Below are 17,067 nucleotides of genomic sequence, written 5' to 3'. Positions count from 1 at the left end.
ACAAAATATTGGCATATTTTGACAACAATCAAGCAGATGCATTGCAATAGACATAGATTACCATGATTTTGTGTAGTCTCATTGGTTGCTAGTTTTTCAGCCTTTCTACAATGGTAGTTTCCCCTTTTCTTTGAGCTCCATTTTCTTCTCTGCTGACATCCTTGTGCGTACCTTTCCCTTGCCTTCTGCCGTATATGTTCTCTCGGATCAAGATCTTCATAGACAAAACAGAGTTCAATTGGAGACATTTAAACATAAATGGAGGTATAATGCTAGTTACTGAATAGCAAAAAAGAAAATACACAAGTCACTACCAGGAAGATTTTCAAGGTCGCTCCGAGGAACATTTTCTCCTTCCAACATTGTTGGCCCTGACTCCAATCTTTGCCTTTTGCGACATCCACCAGAACGGCCATCGGATGTGTTTGTCACGTCTCCAAGGGGAAGACGATTGTCCATTAATAAGAATAGATAAATCACGGCTTCCAAGTGATTTGCACCTTGTCAGCAAGGTAATCACGTCCAGATCCTATCCATTTAATTGTATTTTACAACAAACAACGTAAGCACACTGAGGAGTGAGGAATCATGTATTACCTACTACGTTGGCCTTAACGCACGACCAGTAACGAATAACCCTGACCTGGTGAGATACTGAAGCTGCACTTTATATCTCTATAGTCTATACCGACCTTGATGAGGAATAGTTTATTGCTTGTGAATGGATTTGCACTTGTCAGCAAAGGTAATCACCGTCCAGATGCTATCAAATTCTTTTCGGATTTTATACAACAAAAAACGTGAGCACGTGGAAGAGTCATGTATTTTTCATACATGATACAGGACAAAACGCAAATCAAAATTGACCCAATCTGACCTTGGTGAGATGCTGGAGCTGCATTTTGTTTGTGTGTGTGTATACATGCCGATATGCCGATCTTGGCAATAGTAATTCCATGTTAGACCGTATCAAGAACTCGGTTTGGCCCATGGCAAGATCGGTGTATCCTAGTTGGAGACCCCAGACGGACCAATATAATACCTGTACTACGAATCTCCCTGCTTGCGACGCTACATGCAATGAATCATGCTGGGTCTATGGATGGAAGGGCAATGACGCTGGAAATACCTGAATGGACCACAGAAGGCGAGCGTACGATGCGGCGCGGTTGACGTCCTCAGCAACACCCTAGCGTGCGATACATGGGCCGCCTGGCCAGGCGATCGTTGATCCTACGTGGCCTCGCGGCCGAAGCCCTCGCGCGACACGACGTAGACTGCCTCGCCGGGCGTGGCCGTGGCGACGCAGAGTCTTCCTCCCTAGCGGCTGCACGGTCGAGGCCTCTCCGATGTGAAATCTTTTGCCGATGATTGATGGGTTAGGGCCTGTTTGATACCCTGTTAAAATTTAACAAGTGTTAAAAGTTTTAACACTCTCAAATAGAGTGCTAAAGTTTAACACATTGGGGTGTTTGAATGATGTGTTAAATTTTAACACATTTAGTGGGAAATGACTCCATTGCCCCCTCATTTATGATCGGCGGAGAGAGAGGGAGGAGAGAGAAGGGGTAACCTGGGAAGTTTTAACACCTTTTGCAAGTTTTAACACCTCCTCCATGTGTTTATGAAAAATGGGATGTTAAACTTTAACACCCCACTTTTAACACAAGTGTTTGGATAGGAAAGTGTTAAAAAGTATTAAAAGTGGGGTGTTAAACTTTAACACCCCTTCCCAAACAGGGCCTTATTTAGGGTCTGGACGTGGTCTGTATGAGGTATCCACGGTCTCCAAATTTGAGAAGAGTAGTGCGTTAAAGACTGATGATTGATTGAGAATTGATTGTGCGGTGAAATTTCGGGTGGGAGAGATCGCGGTGGGTATGTCTGGTGGGTAGGAGAAGGCGCGGTGTAAAAAGAAATTCGATTTTAGCAGAATTAGTTCCTACGTAGCATTTTTTTCCGTCTCCTCCTCCTGTCACACCCCTTTAACCTGCAAAGTGGGTCTAACATAAGAGGTATGGAGGGAATTGTTTGGGTGAGAAATATTTTCAATTGTTTTAGATCTATAGATAAATTTGATAAAATATGGAGCTGTTTTGTGATTTTTTTTGGTTGTGTCTTTGTTTCGTAGAGCACGAATCCGGCACCGGTTTGGAACCCTCGCTGCAGGCAGCAGGTTCCGTGAAGAACCGGCCCCAACGGAACGCGGCCACCTCGCGGCCCAGAAGTCCGTCGAACGGTCGAAACGATTAGAAGGAAAAAAAAATCAGACCTAGAGAGCCGGAATCAATAAAGTGAAAGGAAACCAAAATCAATTCTTCCCCGGGGCCGAACGCCGAACGGCAGCGCAGCCGAAAGCCCGGACCAGCTGCGCGTCGCCTCGCCCAGGCGTGCGCTCCCTTCTCCCGCGCCGTCGCCTCCGCGCGGGCCGACCCGGGGGGCCCCGCGCACGCCGCCCCACTCGGACGCGCCGCCGCCCTCCCGTTGGGAGGCGGAGGCGGTGGGGACCCGCTCCCATGGCGAGCGGCGGCGGTGACGACGACACGGGCGGGAAGCTCTTGGTGAACCGCTACCTGAAGGGCGAGCAACTCGGCGAGGGCACGTACGGAATCGTCAACAAGGCCATCGACACCAAGGTCCCCCTTCCTGCATCCCTTTTCCTAAACCCTTCCCACGCTGATCTGCGGCGCGGCCACCGCTCGAGAATTAGAGCCCGGTTAGTCCGATCCATCTGGCTAGCTTCGAGGGTGGTGGGTATTTGGACGGAAGAGCTCGTGAATTGGCGCCGCTGAATGGTTGGAGCTTCGCCCTGTTTTGGCTCTGGTGTTTCTACTGCGATTAGGTCTGATGAGAATACAATTGGTCACTCGATGTAGCGTTCAGCTGTGCGTTGATTGAGCTGTGAGTGCGATACTGTGATGAGTTGACCTTTAGTTCTGGTTTTGGTGTCTCCGTTGTAGTGAAGCTGCAGGTGTTATTTCATTTAAGGGGAAAGGGATAGCTAGGAGGTTGTATTGGTCAGTTTGATAGATACTAGGGTTTTTTTTGGTGCAATCATTTGTTTATTCCAGGTTTCTAGGGGTGACAACAGATGAGGAGTGTGTTCTCACTGGTCTTAAGTACCAGCACTTGTATATTTAGCTTTGTCACAGTTTATTCTTTTCTCAAGGAGCTATAAAAGCGCCTGTGAATTTAGTTAGTGTTGCCACTGTTTAGTCTTCCAGTTGTTGATGCTCATTCAGATTTGTACTAGTTTTTTTCTTCCTGTTTGACCTGTTTTGTTCATGGGTTGCTGGGTGCTGTCCCTTTTCAGACTGGAAATACAGTCGCGATAAAGAGAATACGGATAGGGGAAAAGAAGGAAGGTGTCAACTTCACAGCATTAAGGGAAATTAAACTGCTCAAGGAGCTGAAAGATCCTAATATTATTGAGCTGATTGATTGCTTCCCTTACAAGGAAAACTTACACCTTGTATTTGAGTTTATGGACACTGATCTGGAAGCTGTCATAAAAGATAAACGCATTGTATTATCTCCAGCTGACACAAAATCATATGCCCAGATGATGTTGAAAGGTCTAGCTTTCTGCCACAAGAAATGGGTGTTGCACAGGTACCTACTACATTGGTAATTCTCTTTTGACAGAAACAGCATTTGATAAGCTGTGTTGCAGGGACATGAAACCAAATAATTTACTCATCGGTGCTGATGGGCAGCTCAAGCTTGCTGACTTTGGTCTGGCACGAATGTTTGGGAGTCCAGGAAGGAACTTCACTCATCAGGTTAATTTTTATAGACTTATGTATATATGCATCAAGTCAATGGTTACCTGAACTCAGAAGCTTGTTACATAGAATGGTTCACTTGAGCACTAGCGTGTCCCTTCAGCTCATCTGGATATTGATAATAAATGGGTTTAATTTTCCTTTTACCGAAGAAAAACCATGACACATGTATGCCAATGTTTGTTGATCCTATGTAATTTCTTGCAAGAACAGTAATAATCAGAATCATTTCAGGTAGGTAAAATTTATGTTAGTTCTTTTTTGTACTTTGCTTACTGTAACCTATTTGGAGCTTTATTTGAGCCCTTTCAGTAGAAATTGTCTGCTAATGCAAATCATGCAACATCTGAAGCCAGCAAAGCATCCTTGCTTGCTGATTAACTTAAGTTGTGAAAAATGCCTAATCCTATACACTTTTGTACAGAGAAAAATACATACACGTAAGGAAGATCTTATTTTATTTCCAAGATACACTAGTCGACATCCTACTTCACGTATGAGGTTTTAGATTGCTGTCTCCCTTGCATGTCACAATTCAAAAAAAAAATGGTAAATATACATTCAGCCAGTCACCTTTTTCTGATTAGGAAAGGTGCTAAATATGTTATCTGCTTGTGAAGGACATCATTTTCTTACATAAGCACCGTAGCTGGTTTTCATCTGACATCTCACCTGGGAGTTCTGCTAATCATAGTTCCCATTCAGTAGCATTATGTATTATGCAGTCAGGGACCAGCTCTAATTCTCTACACTGAGCAATTACCACAGTGTGATTTACCTCAATGCATTTCCCTTGTATTTCATTCCTTTATCTAGATTTATTTATCCTGGTTCTGGCAGACACTTGAATGTTAACTGTGTTTACTTGTAGGTTTTTGCACGGTGGTACCGAGCACCAGAACTGTTATTTGGCTCGAAGCAGTATGGATCTGCTGTGGATATTTGGGCTGCTGGATGTATTTTTGCTGAACTGCTTACTCGCCGACCCTTTGCCCAGGTTGACAACAACCTCTTAATTCTTTTAATGGAATATATTTGTTGTTTATTCAATTCTATTCAAGGCTAAGAAATGTTTGTATGCTCAGAATTTAATGTCCATGGCTAAGTTAATTTGTTCATTGACGATGCACTAACTACATGTGTCAACTCAATTTGTACATCAACTTCCATTTTTGTAGCAGGACCAGACTATTATTTTGATTGGAAAACTGTCTGTTGCTAGTTAGGCCATAGGACTGATGCTACAATAAGCCTGTTTTGAACTGCTAGATAATTGAATTAGTTGCCTCTGGGGAAAACTCTGACCGTAGGGTGTGTAAATTGGGAATTTAATTGCACCCATTCACAAAATCCTAGCACTTAGCAATCCATATAGGTAGAATCAGGTGTATTAAGCCTGGCTCTAATTTTTGTCTACTCATTATCTACATGCATTACGTTTGGGGTACAATTTCTTCGAATATAAACCTTCATAATAATACTTTAGTTTGACATTTTGAGCACCACCAGGACCAGTGAAATGGTTGCTGTAGTCTCAGCTAGTCATTGACTGGTATGATTTTGTAACTGGGTTCACCAGAAGGCTGACACTAGGCTATACTTGATATCAAATTTTTCTTCTTTTCTGTCATAAAATGTTATGAACAACATTACAATCCATTTATTCCCAAGCAAGTTGGGGGTTAGGTTGTAAACAAAGGTAAAAGAGAAAAAAGGAAATAAAAAGAGAAAAGAGTTCCTAGCAATATTAACATATTCTATGTGGATTATGCTTGCTTTCTTGAAACGCTGCATCGCTACTTTCTTGTTTCTTTCTTTGCCATCTTTTGAACCAAATATGTGATTTGGAAGTGCATACTTGAAGGACCTGTGGCCCAGAGGTCCTGGGTTCGAACCAGCCTCTTTGCAGAATTTTAAAAGAATTTTGCAAGGGTAAGGTTGTCTAGGAATTCCCTTCCCCAGACCCCACCTTGTGTGGGAGATTTCGCACTGGGTACGCCCTTTTATTCATATTCGTGAAGCCATATATTTTTTGTCCGAGCTGGATTTGAACCAGCATAGACATATCATCAACGAATTTAAATTACGTCCCCATTAACTGCTCAGGCATTGACCACTCGGGTACAGTTTCTTCATTGTATTTGCATTTTCCATGTCTGGAAGCTGAATTATCGCAGCATGTGAACTGAGGCCTTACGGTGCATTTGGCAAACGAGGGGAAAAGGCAAGGGAATTAGAGGTGTGAGTTGACAGGGAATTTACATTGGAGTTGCACTTTAATCCCAGTCCCTTGTGATGAAAATTAAGATGAAAAGTTCGAGAGAGGTCTTATCCGCTGTTCTGTTCGGGGGTTTGGGAGTGGGAAATTATATCATAAGTCAAGATGAACGGGTGTGATCCATCGATCTTCCACTTAAAGCACAATTCCTATCCAATTACTACCCCTCCCCATGGTAAGTCCGCAGTGGGAGTTGGTCCTCTAAACTCCCATCCCCCATCCCACTAAAACTCCAATTCCCACTAAACAAATGAGAGAAATTTAAGCTCTCACCTCTTAACTCCCATTCCCTCCAAATTACCCCTAGCTAAACAAGCTATTAATGTCATTGCCATGTATTGGATCCACAAGAACTAACAAAATCTTTATGGAGAACTATTGCATTGTGTTTTCGTTGTTTTCAGCTGTAGGCTACCCTATCTTGATTGGGACAAAGGTTTTTTTTAATTGCATTGTGGTTTTCCTGTGCTGTGCGCTCACAAAGTTCCTTTGGACAGCAACATAGAGCTGAGAGTGGATGTGTTGTTTTTATGTAGTGAAAATTTGTTGGTGCTTGTACCATTGGAAAATAAAGTGTTTACTTGCTTACTGGTTATCGTTACCATTTTGCATTTAGTTTTAGATTTTGTGAACTCAATCTGCTATTTAGAAGGAATGCCCAATCATTTTAAGTTTATTGACCCAGCTGGTTTCAACTCTAGCGTACCCCAACTTGCTTGGGACTAAAAGGAGTTAATGTTATTGATCTGCCATTTAGAATTAATGGCCAAGCATTTTATTGTCCTAGATTTAGTAGTCTTTTCTTGTGTGCTGCAGGGCATCTGACTTATTAATTTTGACCCCATATGTCTTGACCATTATCCAGAAAGTTTGAACTGAGGAATCCAATACACTTGTGAAATAAATATGTGGCCCCCCCTCATGGCGAGGACATCTAAATCTATGTGTAGATGTACCCAGTTTTGAAATTTCACTTGTACGGTTCAAAGAATTCTCAAATAGTCCATTTATGTGCATCATGTTAAATATGTATCTGCAAAAATGTTGTGGAAAAATATCTATTTGTGCATTTATACAGAAAAAAGATACATAAGGTTTATGTTTTGTACAAACGAATATTACCTCCTGTTTTCTTATAAAAATATTTTATGCATTCTTTTGGGATATGTAAATATTTCAGCATGATGTAAATGTATGGTTTAAAGAATCTCTTGAAGTGTACAAGTAAAAAAGTACAAATATGTGTGTCACGCAAGTTGTAGATAACCAATGTCCAGTACTGTTATGGGTTTAGTTTTTGTCCAAGTCAAGTTCTTAGTAGATGGAGAGGTTTTGATTTTAGTAAATTAGGAGGTTCAATTGCCTTTAGGAGGGTGTTGAGTTTTTGTCCAGTACTGTTATGCAGCCTCTTTGAAGAATTTAAAAGAATTTTGCAAGGGTAAGGCTGTCTAGGAATTCCCTGAATTGCCTTTACCCAGACCCCACCTTGTGTAGCTTTGAGCACTGGGTACGCCCTTTAGGAGGTTCAATTGCTTATCATCAGAAGTTGATATGACCTGGTATGAAAGGTCCTTTATCCATATGAGTAAAGCAATCTTGTTGCACTTTAATGCGAGCTTGTTACTTTCTGGTGCATTTTAGGTGTATAATTGCAGCTGATTGAGATTGTTTCTAAGATTTATCCATTTTCATATATTAGCCGTTTTTAAAAATATAACTTTTTCAATGGTACTGTCCTTTTATTGAATATATAGAAGTCCACTAAATGTTTTGAGTTCAGTTACCACTTGACTTATTTCCTGCGAATGGATTTGGTGCTTTCTAAAATTCCTAATGGCTTTATTTCCTGGAATTCATTAGTGCATCAGTGTAGGGGTAAACTCTTTGCATGTGCTACTAGACACCAATCGATTTGCAAAAAGTGAGGGAGCAATAGGGAGGGTATTTTGGTGTGACAGAAATAGTATTGATGATTTCATTTCTTCAAAATTTTGGCAGTTACGGCTCTTAGTGGGTGGTCCTGCGAAAAATTTAGATTGGCCAAAACTTTTCACTGTTGTTTGAATTTAATGATATTTTAGAATTTTAAAACAACACTTACAGCTAGTTCTTCTCACCTTGTCCAGGTTTGATTCTGCTTTAGGTGTTGTTTTTCTCAAATTTGTTTCATATGGTTCTGACATTTGGAAAGGAAAATTTTTTTTGCTCTGCTTGCGAGAAGAGTTGAACCAGCGAAGTCAAGTATGGGCACGAGGCGTGCCTCCCACCAAGCGAGTTGTATTTCTTAATTTAGTATAGTGCTCTGTTTCTATTTATTCTTGCGTCAAGAAATTTAAATTGAAAAATTATTTAAACAATTTGGATGAAAAACAAAATCATAGGCCCAGCAGTTAATTTTTTAACCATAGAGTTGGCACTAGCAAGAACCATGCTTTGGTTTTTATCTTGTTGAACAGTGTACCTAGATGTTGAGACTGATTAATATTGACATGTAGCAATTCAGTTATGTTACTGACACAAAAAAGTTATTTTTGCAGGGTTCTAGTGACATTGATCAACTTGGGAAGATTTTTGCAGCATTGGGGACCCCAAAGTCTTCTCAGTGGCCTGACATGGCTTATCTTCCAGATTATGTTGAATACCAATATGTTGCTGCACCTCCACTACGTACACTATTTCCGTTGGCCAGCGATGATGCTTTGGATCTTCTGTCGAAAATGCTTACATATGACCCAAAAGCAAGAATCACAGCCCAGCAGGCTCTAGAACACAGGTACAACAATGTGACTGATTGGAAACTCAAGTTCCATTCTCTTGCTTGTATGCATGACAAACCATGTTTATGTCTGCTTAAGGTACTTTTCATCGTTACCTGCTCCAACAATACCATCACAGCTTCCAAGACCACGGCGGAAGGGAGATTCAGGGAATAACAAGATACCTGACCTGAATCTGCAGGATGGCCCTGTGGTGCTCTCCCCACCAAGAAAGTTACGGAGGGTGACAGCGCATGAAGGGATGGAAGGTAATATGCACAGGGCAGATAAAGTGGACGAGCATCCTTCTGGGACGAGGCACACTGATGACATGTCCAGTCAGAGTTCTAGAATTCCAATGTCAGTTGATGTTGGAGCTGTGTTTGGCACACGACCTGCTCCTAGGCCAACATTGAACAGGTAAACAGTACTAGCCTTGCTGAGTAAAACTTGTATCAATGTATATATGAGCAATAAAGCCGTTCTCAATGTGTATAAGGTTTTTGTACTTATCTCTCTTCATAATTGAACCTGTCAATCTCCTGTTTTGCAGTGCTGACAAGTCTCATTTAAAACGTAAGCTTGATATGGATCCAGAATTTGGATTTGGAGAGTAAAAGAAACAAGTTAACATGCACCATTCTTTTCTTACCGGAATGTTGATTTTAAAATATTCTTTGGGAGATGATCCCACTATTTATCCGAAAAAAGGAGGATTGTGCTGAAGTCATAAAACTGCACCGAAGACAATGAACTGAGCTGTTACCATCACCAGCGAAGAGGATACTGAAAGAGAGATGATTCTAATTTACCCTGAGCCGTGCACAGGCCACAGGGCATTATAGCTAACCAATTCCGCAAGGAAGGCTTCTAAAACTGTATGATTTATGGGATGCAAGAGTGGAGAGAGTGATTTATGGGATATATAAGCTTGCTCCAGTTAGAATGTGTGCTGTACGTGTTTGCACAGATTGTGCTGAAGCATCTAGTCCTCAGTTATCTTTGGTGTCAATTTTCCTTCAATTCTTGTATGGACACTGAGCTTTGAGCATTTTTCAGTCGGACACCTTAGGTAAAGTTATTTTTCTTTTTGTAACCAAGAGCAACTTATATTATCTGACATTTCTTCTTGCGAGATGATAAAACAATGCATGATGAAAAAGGCGAAAAACATGGTTTTGATTTCTTCTCCTGTAATTACGATGGCTATTCTTTTTACACCGAATTGCCCCTATTCAGTGTTGGCTTAATTTTTGGTGTTGAGTCTTCCAAATTGTTGGGTTATTTTTTTGGATTTGTTGGTTGCTGCTCGCGTGCGAATACGGAGGGATTGTTGTCGCCTTTCAGTGGTTGTGCTGCTGTTGCAGCGCGGTTGTGGATCCCTCAGCATCTTACCACCGAAAGCACTACCGCTGTTTGGTTTGCGTTTTTTCAACGTGATCTGATTAAGGCTGTATATCCGCTGTTTGGTTCACGTTTTTTCAACATGATCTGATAAGGCAGTATATATCTGATTAAGTTACATCTCGTTTGGTTCAGTCCGTCCGCAATCCGCTTGCATTTTTTTTCCAGTTCCAGTGCCATCTAATACCGTTTGCGGTTGTCCTACAGCACCTTGTCTTTCATACTGTCATCCAGTAATAATCACTACCCATTATGCAATAATGCTTGTATTGAGTTTAAAATGATTTGTGACAAATAAGAGCAGTGTTTGACTTGCAGGATGCAAACGTGTCGTCCAATAAAATTAAATTATAGTAAAATATATCATAGGTCTCTAAACTTATTCGAGATTATTTGAGAATGTTACCTAGATAACAAAAATATTAATTTATAATTTAATATTTCTAAAGACCCGAAGTACAAACCCTTTATGTTTAGTGTCAGTTAACTTACTTGACATTTAAATATCGTTCACGTCATTACCTCCATCATTCGTATGGTTATCAAATCCCACATGTCATTCGGTGAATACACAAAGGATCCACAAAATTATCATACCCTCTCTCCCTCTCCCTCCCTCCCTCTCCCCAACTCATACACTGTTAGATCCACACTAGCAATGCCATGCCTTTTAGTGTAGGGTCCACTCCAAAATAGCATGTTTTATTAGTAGCATCCACATTATCAACCAAAGGTTTATGTGCTTTAGACCTCCCGGTTAGGCCACATAATAAGTTCATGGGCATAACTCTAAGGAATAAAGTGTATTTTTCATCACTTAAAGATTGCAAAAGTGTGAAATATGTTTCATTTGGTGCAAATTAACCCATTAACTAACTAAATCGGTGCATTTATCATCCCCACCCTAGTTTAATAATGATTTAGTATCATATAACAGTGATTTTAGCGATGTAATCATCTTGCTAATTACTATTTAGCCACGTCTTATATTGAGTCAATCGCTATAACATATAACAGTTCGATGTGAACTGGTTATATTAATTTTCCCTAAAAAATTTTTATGGGTTGCTATTTTAAAGGATCCAATGGAAATTTTTATGGGTTTATATTTTTGACTCATTACATCGCTAAGCATTGATTAGTTAGATGGTATAAACCACCGTTAGATAGCACTATAACATTATAAGTTGAGATGGGGATGATTAGTGCACCGATATAATTAGTTGAAGGATCAATTTTGTACCAAATAAATATGATGGATAAATGTTACACTTTCAAAATACTTAAGGGATGAAAAATACACTTTTTCCGAAATCTAAATTAAAGGACAACTCAAGTGTCTAAATTAAGGGTTTATCAACCAAAGGGTTCATGAGCTTTAGACCCAAGACCACAAGATATGTTTATCACAATTATCCCTTAATTTACCCATGTTTTAGTTAGGATCAATTGTGTCCCTATATGTGAAAGGGTCTCTAGCCTAGTAGTTAGAGCACTTTAGTAGCATCCAGCAAGTCTGGGTTGTGGAAGCGAATTAAACATGCCTAGAATAAAAAATTATATAAAAAAATAGGTAGGGGCTACTTGAATTTTTATTTTTCCCCTTGATTCAAAGCTTCAACTTGGTAAAGTAGTGACCATGTAAGGCAAACATAAATTGACGATCCGAGGACCTGCTCATTCCATCCTGAAATACAAGACGCTTTATAGCAAAAAGTATTAACATCTAACACATTAAATAAGTAAATTATGAAAATATATTTTATTGTGCATCTAATTATGCTCATTTGACATTCAAAATATTATTGTTCTTTTCTATAAATTTGTTCAAAATTATAATAGTTTGGTTTAGGACAAACTAAAATATATATTTTCGGACAGAGTGAGCAAGGCGGTGTTTGGTTCCATAGATTAAAATCTAGTTCGTGTCACGTCAAATATTCGGATGCTAATTATGAGAATTAAACATGAGCTAATTATAAAAAATAGAGGCTAATTCACGAGACGAATCTATTAAGCCTAATTTATCAATCATTAGCAAATGGTTACTGTAGCATCACATTGTCAAATCATGAACTAATTAGGCTTTATAGATTTGTCTCGCAAATTAGTCTCCATCTGTGCAATTGGTTTTGTAATTAGTCTATATTTAATACTACTAATTAGTATCTATGACATGAATTTTAGGATCTCCGAAAAGAACCAAACACCTAACACCCCCTAAGTAACACCGCTAGACAAATTTAACAGTGGCAGTGTACTTTACTGACATTGAGTGAGTGATGATCGAGTAAAGCATGTGCAAGTGTGCAACACCGATAATCAGTTCGGTGTCATACGAGGAAAATTAGAAACAGTAACTCCTTCAAATTCACCTTATATCTGATTTCAGGCATATTATGTCTAAGGGTAGTTTCAATCCTGAGGGTATTTGCCAGACTTGATTATTTGTTTTACCGGACCTCACTGAACGTGCTAAGGAGGGGGAAAGAAAGGTCACTTAAGCTCGGAGTAAACAATTTGTTGGTCTAATGGTAACGCGCAAACTTAAGCTCGACTTTTGCGCCTAGGACTAATAGTCTAGGAGGACCTATAGGGTTGTGGCAAAAGGTCAGTAGATTTCGAGGCATGTCGCAGGGAAAACCAGGCACTACAAAACAAGCTATCTCTGACAAAGATACTTTTGCTAACTTTAAAGGAGATGTGTGCAGTTCATGCATGTGATTCTACGATAATAGATGGACTCAATTTAAGGGGGTGTTTGGGAACACCTTGTTAAAGTTTAACACCTGTCACATCGGATGTTTGGATGCTAATTAGGAGTATTAAACATAGACTAATTACAAAACTAATTACACAGATGGAGTATAATTCGCGAGACGAATCTATTAAACCTAATTAGTCTATGATTTGACAATGTGGTGCTACAGTAACCATTTGCTAATGATGGATTAATTAGGCTTAATAGATTCGTCTAGCGAATTAGCACAGGGTTCTGCAATTAGTTTTATAATTAGCTCATGTTTACTCCTCCTAATTAGCATCCGAACATCCGATGTGACACTGTTAAAGTTTAGCACCTCGTATCCAAACAGCCCCTAAGTAGCACGGTATGTGGGCGCGCGTGAAGCTGTAAGACTGTTTTCACGTGCCCCCACATGCCTTACAAGTTAGAGAACTAATATTATATTTATATATTGATATCGTACTTTTATAAACTTTAAAGATGATCTTTTATATTTTTCATAAAACTTTAAAATAATATATACTATCCACGAATTATGCATATACCACATCCTACCGTAGACATGGTGATATATTATAATGGAAATCCAATAGCAAACTTATACATATTATTGGTGTAACCTATACTTCACCGGTCACCACTCCGGTTATATTGTGAACTACACGATTGCTTTGATGCATGCACTTTCTATAAAAATAATCAATCCACTTAAAAAAGACAACTTATTCTCGGTGGGAAAGGCGTTCCAAATAAAGATGTCTTTGATGGTTTATTAATAGCTGCCATATGCATTTCATATTGGTGGTCCTCTTGACCCCTTACAATATTCTGATAAGAATATTTGCTTATTACTTCTTACCATGGTTGCGCTTGTTCACAAAAGCTACTTGTATTAGCTTTAGTGGTGAATTTTGGCACATGTTATTTAGTGATGACAATAAAGCAAATTAGAGAAACAATATCATAGACTAATATTGAAACCAAAATGTTTATCATATCTAGTGAAGGTAGATTAAGATAATATGAGTTGAGTTATCAAATTATCTACTACAACTACTTGCAAAAAAAAAATTATCTACTACAGCACAGACATAAAACTCCTGCACCATGAACAAATGACTCTATAATCTTGCCCTCGGATTTCGATCTCTTCCAACATTTTTTTAAAAGGGAAAGGATGTCATGCAATGAGCTTTAGAGTTTAGCCTACAGCAACTCTTATTTCACTCTAATCTACAATTTCATTTTGCTTTTGCAGATCAACCAAATACACTATACACGTCTGCAGTAAGCCTATACATACAAATTAACATGAAACCGCTGTGAAAATAGAATGCACGTACTGTAAAAGCTTGCTGCTTATTTTGTCAGCTACCTAGAACCTGAATATTCGACCGCAAATATCTCCCACTAATCACGCAGCCAGAATAAAGCAGGGGCCCCACCACCACTACTACTAAGGGTGCGTTTGGTTTGATGAGTGTCGAACTGGGTTGGAACGGATTCGACCCCATCGATCCACGTTTGGTTGGAAATGCAGTAGGTTAGATTCGTCCACTATAGGGAATATACCTTATAGATACGGGTTGGAATGGTCCGCCAAAACGAGCGGACCACCCTGACCCAGATCAATGCCATCCGTCTCCGTCCTCCAGTCGCGCGGCGGTGCGCGGTCGGGACGGACGATGGGGCACGCGGCAAGCAGGGCGACAGCGCTGGGGTCGGGGAAGGGTGGCGGCGACGAGCGGTCCAGCGGCCGGCCGCGGCGCGGGGCGGGTGCGGGTACGGACGCCTGGGCCCCGGCCCGGCGCGCGAGCTCTCCCGCTGATGTCGTCGCCCCCCGGGAGAAGGGAGTGGCGGGAGCTCCGCCGCCGATCCGAGAGCTGCCAGTGGGGTAAAAGAAAAAAAAGAAAAAATATTAGGTGGATGACATGTGAGATCTAATGGATGGCAGGTGAGTTCACCAATAGATATGACTAACGGTGTTCAAATAACATCCATCCTAATCTTCTCAACCCCTCCAATCAAAATACTAGGTTTAACCTATCCCTCCTATCCAAACACGAAATAGGTCGCATTGCTGAGAAAAGGGGGCACGTCGTTTCAAAACCAAACAAGAGAGTAACGGCCGTGCATGCGCCCATTGATCGTTTCCCAAAACAGCTGCGAATCGAATAAAGCGTGTGCGTGGGTGTGGCTATCGAATTCAGAATCCACTGCCACTGCACGGGCTCGCTCCGGCGGAAAGGACGACCGGGATGGCGGGATGGGACGCATCCTGCCATCTATGATCCCGTCCCGGGCAGCATCCGGCCACAGTGCGGGGCAGGGGAGAGCCCGACCGCACCCGATCCTGCCGCCGCCTCGGGGCTCGCCCCCCGCCCCCGGCCCCGGCCGCCGTTTCCCGGGCTTTTCTCTCTCTCCTTGTCGTCCGCCCCGCCCCCACGCCCACGGAGCGCCACTCCCCAAACCCCTCCCGGGCCCACCCGTCATAGTCCCTCCGGGGGCCATAACCCTCTCTCCCTTCTCTCCCCCCCAGTATGGACAACTCCCCCCTTTCAATTCCCTAACCCCCCCCCCCCACCCCCCCCACACACCCCCCCGCGTGCCGCGCCGTTGCCGCAGCAGCAGCAGAATCCGCCGCCCCCACCCCCCGCGCATGGATCGCGCCGGGCGCCGCGCCCGCGGCTGCCGTGGCGAGTCCCTGGCGGCGGTGCGAGCGGAGGCGCCGTCCTCCTCCCGCGCGCGCCGCCGCGATAAGGGGCCGGTCGTTGTCATCGACCTCGTCGACGACGACGACGACGGCTGCGCCGGTGGCAGGGGCAGGGAGGCGGCGGGTGGCGCTGCTGGCAGGCGCAGAGGCTCCACGGCGGCTCCTTCGCCTTCGCCTTCGCCCCCGCCTCCGTCTCCGCCGCCGCCGATGATGGTGCCGGCAGGGGCGGTGGCGATGCGGACGCGATCGCGGAGGCGGGCGATGCAGGCGGCGATCGCGCCGGAGGAGTCCAGGGCGAAGAGGAGGAGGAAGGGAACGAGCTCGGATGTCGCAGAGGCGTCCGGTGGCCGGGCCAGCAAGGCCACCGGGGCCTCGAGGTCGACGCCGAGAGATAAGCGGCGCGGGCGCGACCACGACCGCTCGCGGCGAGCCTCGGAGCCATCGAGCACGGGCCGCTCGCGGCGAGCATCGGAGCCATCGAGCACGGGCCGCGCGCCGCGAGCCCCGGAGCCATCGAGCACGGGCCGCGCGCGGAAGCGCAGGGGCAAGGAGTTGGAGGCGGAAACAGAGGTGGAGGCGCGAGCTCGTCGTGGAGAACGGGTGAAGGTGTCGCGTGGCAATGAAAGTGATGGCGACGGCGGGCGAGGCGATGATGCTTCTCATGACGGGAATGGGGAGGCTCGCACTGCAGGCGCCAATGCTAAACAGGGCAACAGGGATCGTCCCAGAGCCACTGGTGGGCATCAGATTCAGGAGCATTGTGTAGCCCGGGAGGTCACTGCTTTGGATTTGGATCACCTCACGGACGAGGTGGCCTCGGGTGATGCAGAGGAAGTGGAATGTGGTGGCGACGATGGAGGTGGGCGAGATGGTGGCTTTAATGTCGACGAGGACACGCAGGATTCTGGGAACAGAGAGCTGGCACCGATTGTGAATGAGGTGGCTGAGGAGATGGCACCCTTTGAAGATGACTATGACAATGAGATGTTGGAGGAGCAGCTTGTTGGAGATGTAATCCGTGCTTACAGCAATGGTGGAGAAGTGGATTGGGAGGCAGAGGACGAGATGGAGTTTGATGATGATGCTGATGATGGTGATTTTATGGATGATGCTGATGATGGCGATTTTATGCATGGTGCTGATGAAGGTGGCATGACACCGGTGCAAGACCATGATAAAATGGAAATGCAAGACTTGGTGAACCATCATGTTGTTTTGGTTGGAGGGAGGTGTCAAGAAGAGGAGGCAGAGGAGGAGGAAGAGGAGAGAGAGGATGATACTGATAATGGCGATTTTATGGATGGTGCTGATAAATGTGGCATGACACCAGTGCAAGACCATGATAAGATGGAAATGTTAGTCTCGAGGCTTATAAGGTGCTTCTA

The 17,067-nt window shown here is 43.1% G+C and overlaps 2 protein-coding genes across 2 annotated transcripts in view; both read left to right on the top strand.

The window, feature by feature from the left end:
* Window positions 1-2,312: 2,312 nt before the first annotated feature.
* LOC101781985 (cyclin-dependent kinase D-1) lies at window positions 2,313-10,037 on the top strand. Its single transcript, XM_004962124.2, has 7 exons — window positions 2,313-2,636; window positions 3,314-3,612; window positions 3,674-3,782; window positions 4,657-4,782; window positions 8,601-8,836; window positions 8,919-9,239; window positions 9,373-10,037. The coding sequence occupies exons 1-7, from the start codon at window positions 2,517-2,519 to the stop codon at window positions 9,434-9,436; spliced, it is 1,275 nt and encodes a 424-aa protein (XP_004962181.1). The 5' UTR covers window positions 2,313-2,516; the 3' UTR covers window positions 9,437-10,037.
* A 5,534-nt stretch (window positions 10,038-15,571) lies between these two features.
* Window positions 15,572-17,067, top strand: part of LOC101781575 (SNF2 domain-containing protein CLASSY 4) — a 9,022-nt gene continuing 7,526 nt past the window's right edge. Inside the window, exon 1 of the mRNA XM_022825250.1 lies at window positions 15,572-17,058. Coding sequence (XP_022680985.1) covers window positions 15,629-17,058 — 1,430 coding nt within the window. The 5' untranslated portion in view covers window positions 15,572-15,628. The remainder of the gene's footprint in view (window positions 17,059-17,067) is intronic.

The sequence above is a fragment of the Setaria italica genome, chromosome III (genome assembly GCF_000263155.2).
Source record: "Setaria italica strain Yugu1 chromosome III, Setaria_italica_v2.0, whole genome shotgun sequence".
In the NCBI taxonomy this organism is placed as follows: domain Eukaryota; kingdom Viridiplantae; phylum Streptophyta; class Magnoliopsida; order Poales; family Poaceae; genus Setaria; species Setaria italica.
The sequence above is the reverse complement of the archived record's forward strand: the minus strand, read 5'-3'. Positions and strand labels throughout refer to the sequence as shown.

What these genes read in the sequence shown, in the direction of transcription:
- LOC101781985 (XM_004962124.2), top strand. Translation starts at nt 2,517, where the DNA reads ATGGCGAGCGGCGGCGGTGACGACGACACGGGCGGGAAGCTCTTGGTG. An exon ending in AAGAAATGGGTGTTGCACAG is followed by an intron (nt 3,613 to 3,673) that starts GTACCTACTACA and finishes GCTGTGTTGCAG; the next exon opens with GGACATGAAACCAAATAATT. An exon ending in CCTAGGCCAACATTGAACAG is followed by an intron (nt 9,240 to 9,372) that starts GTAAACAGTACT and finishes CCTGTTTTGCAG; the next exon opens with TGCTGACAAGTCTCATTTAA.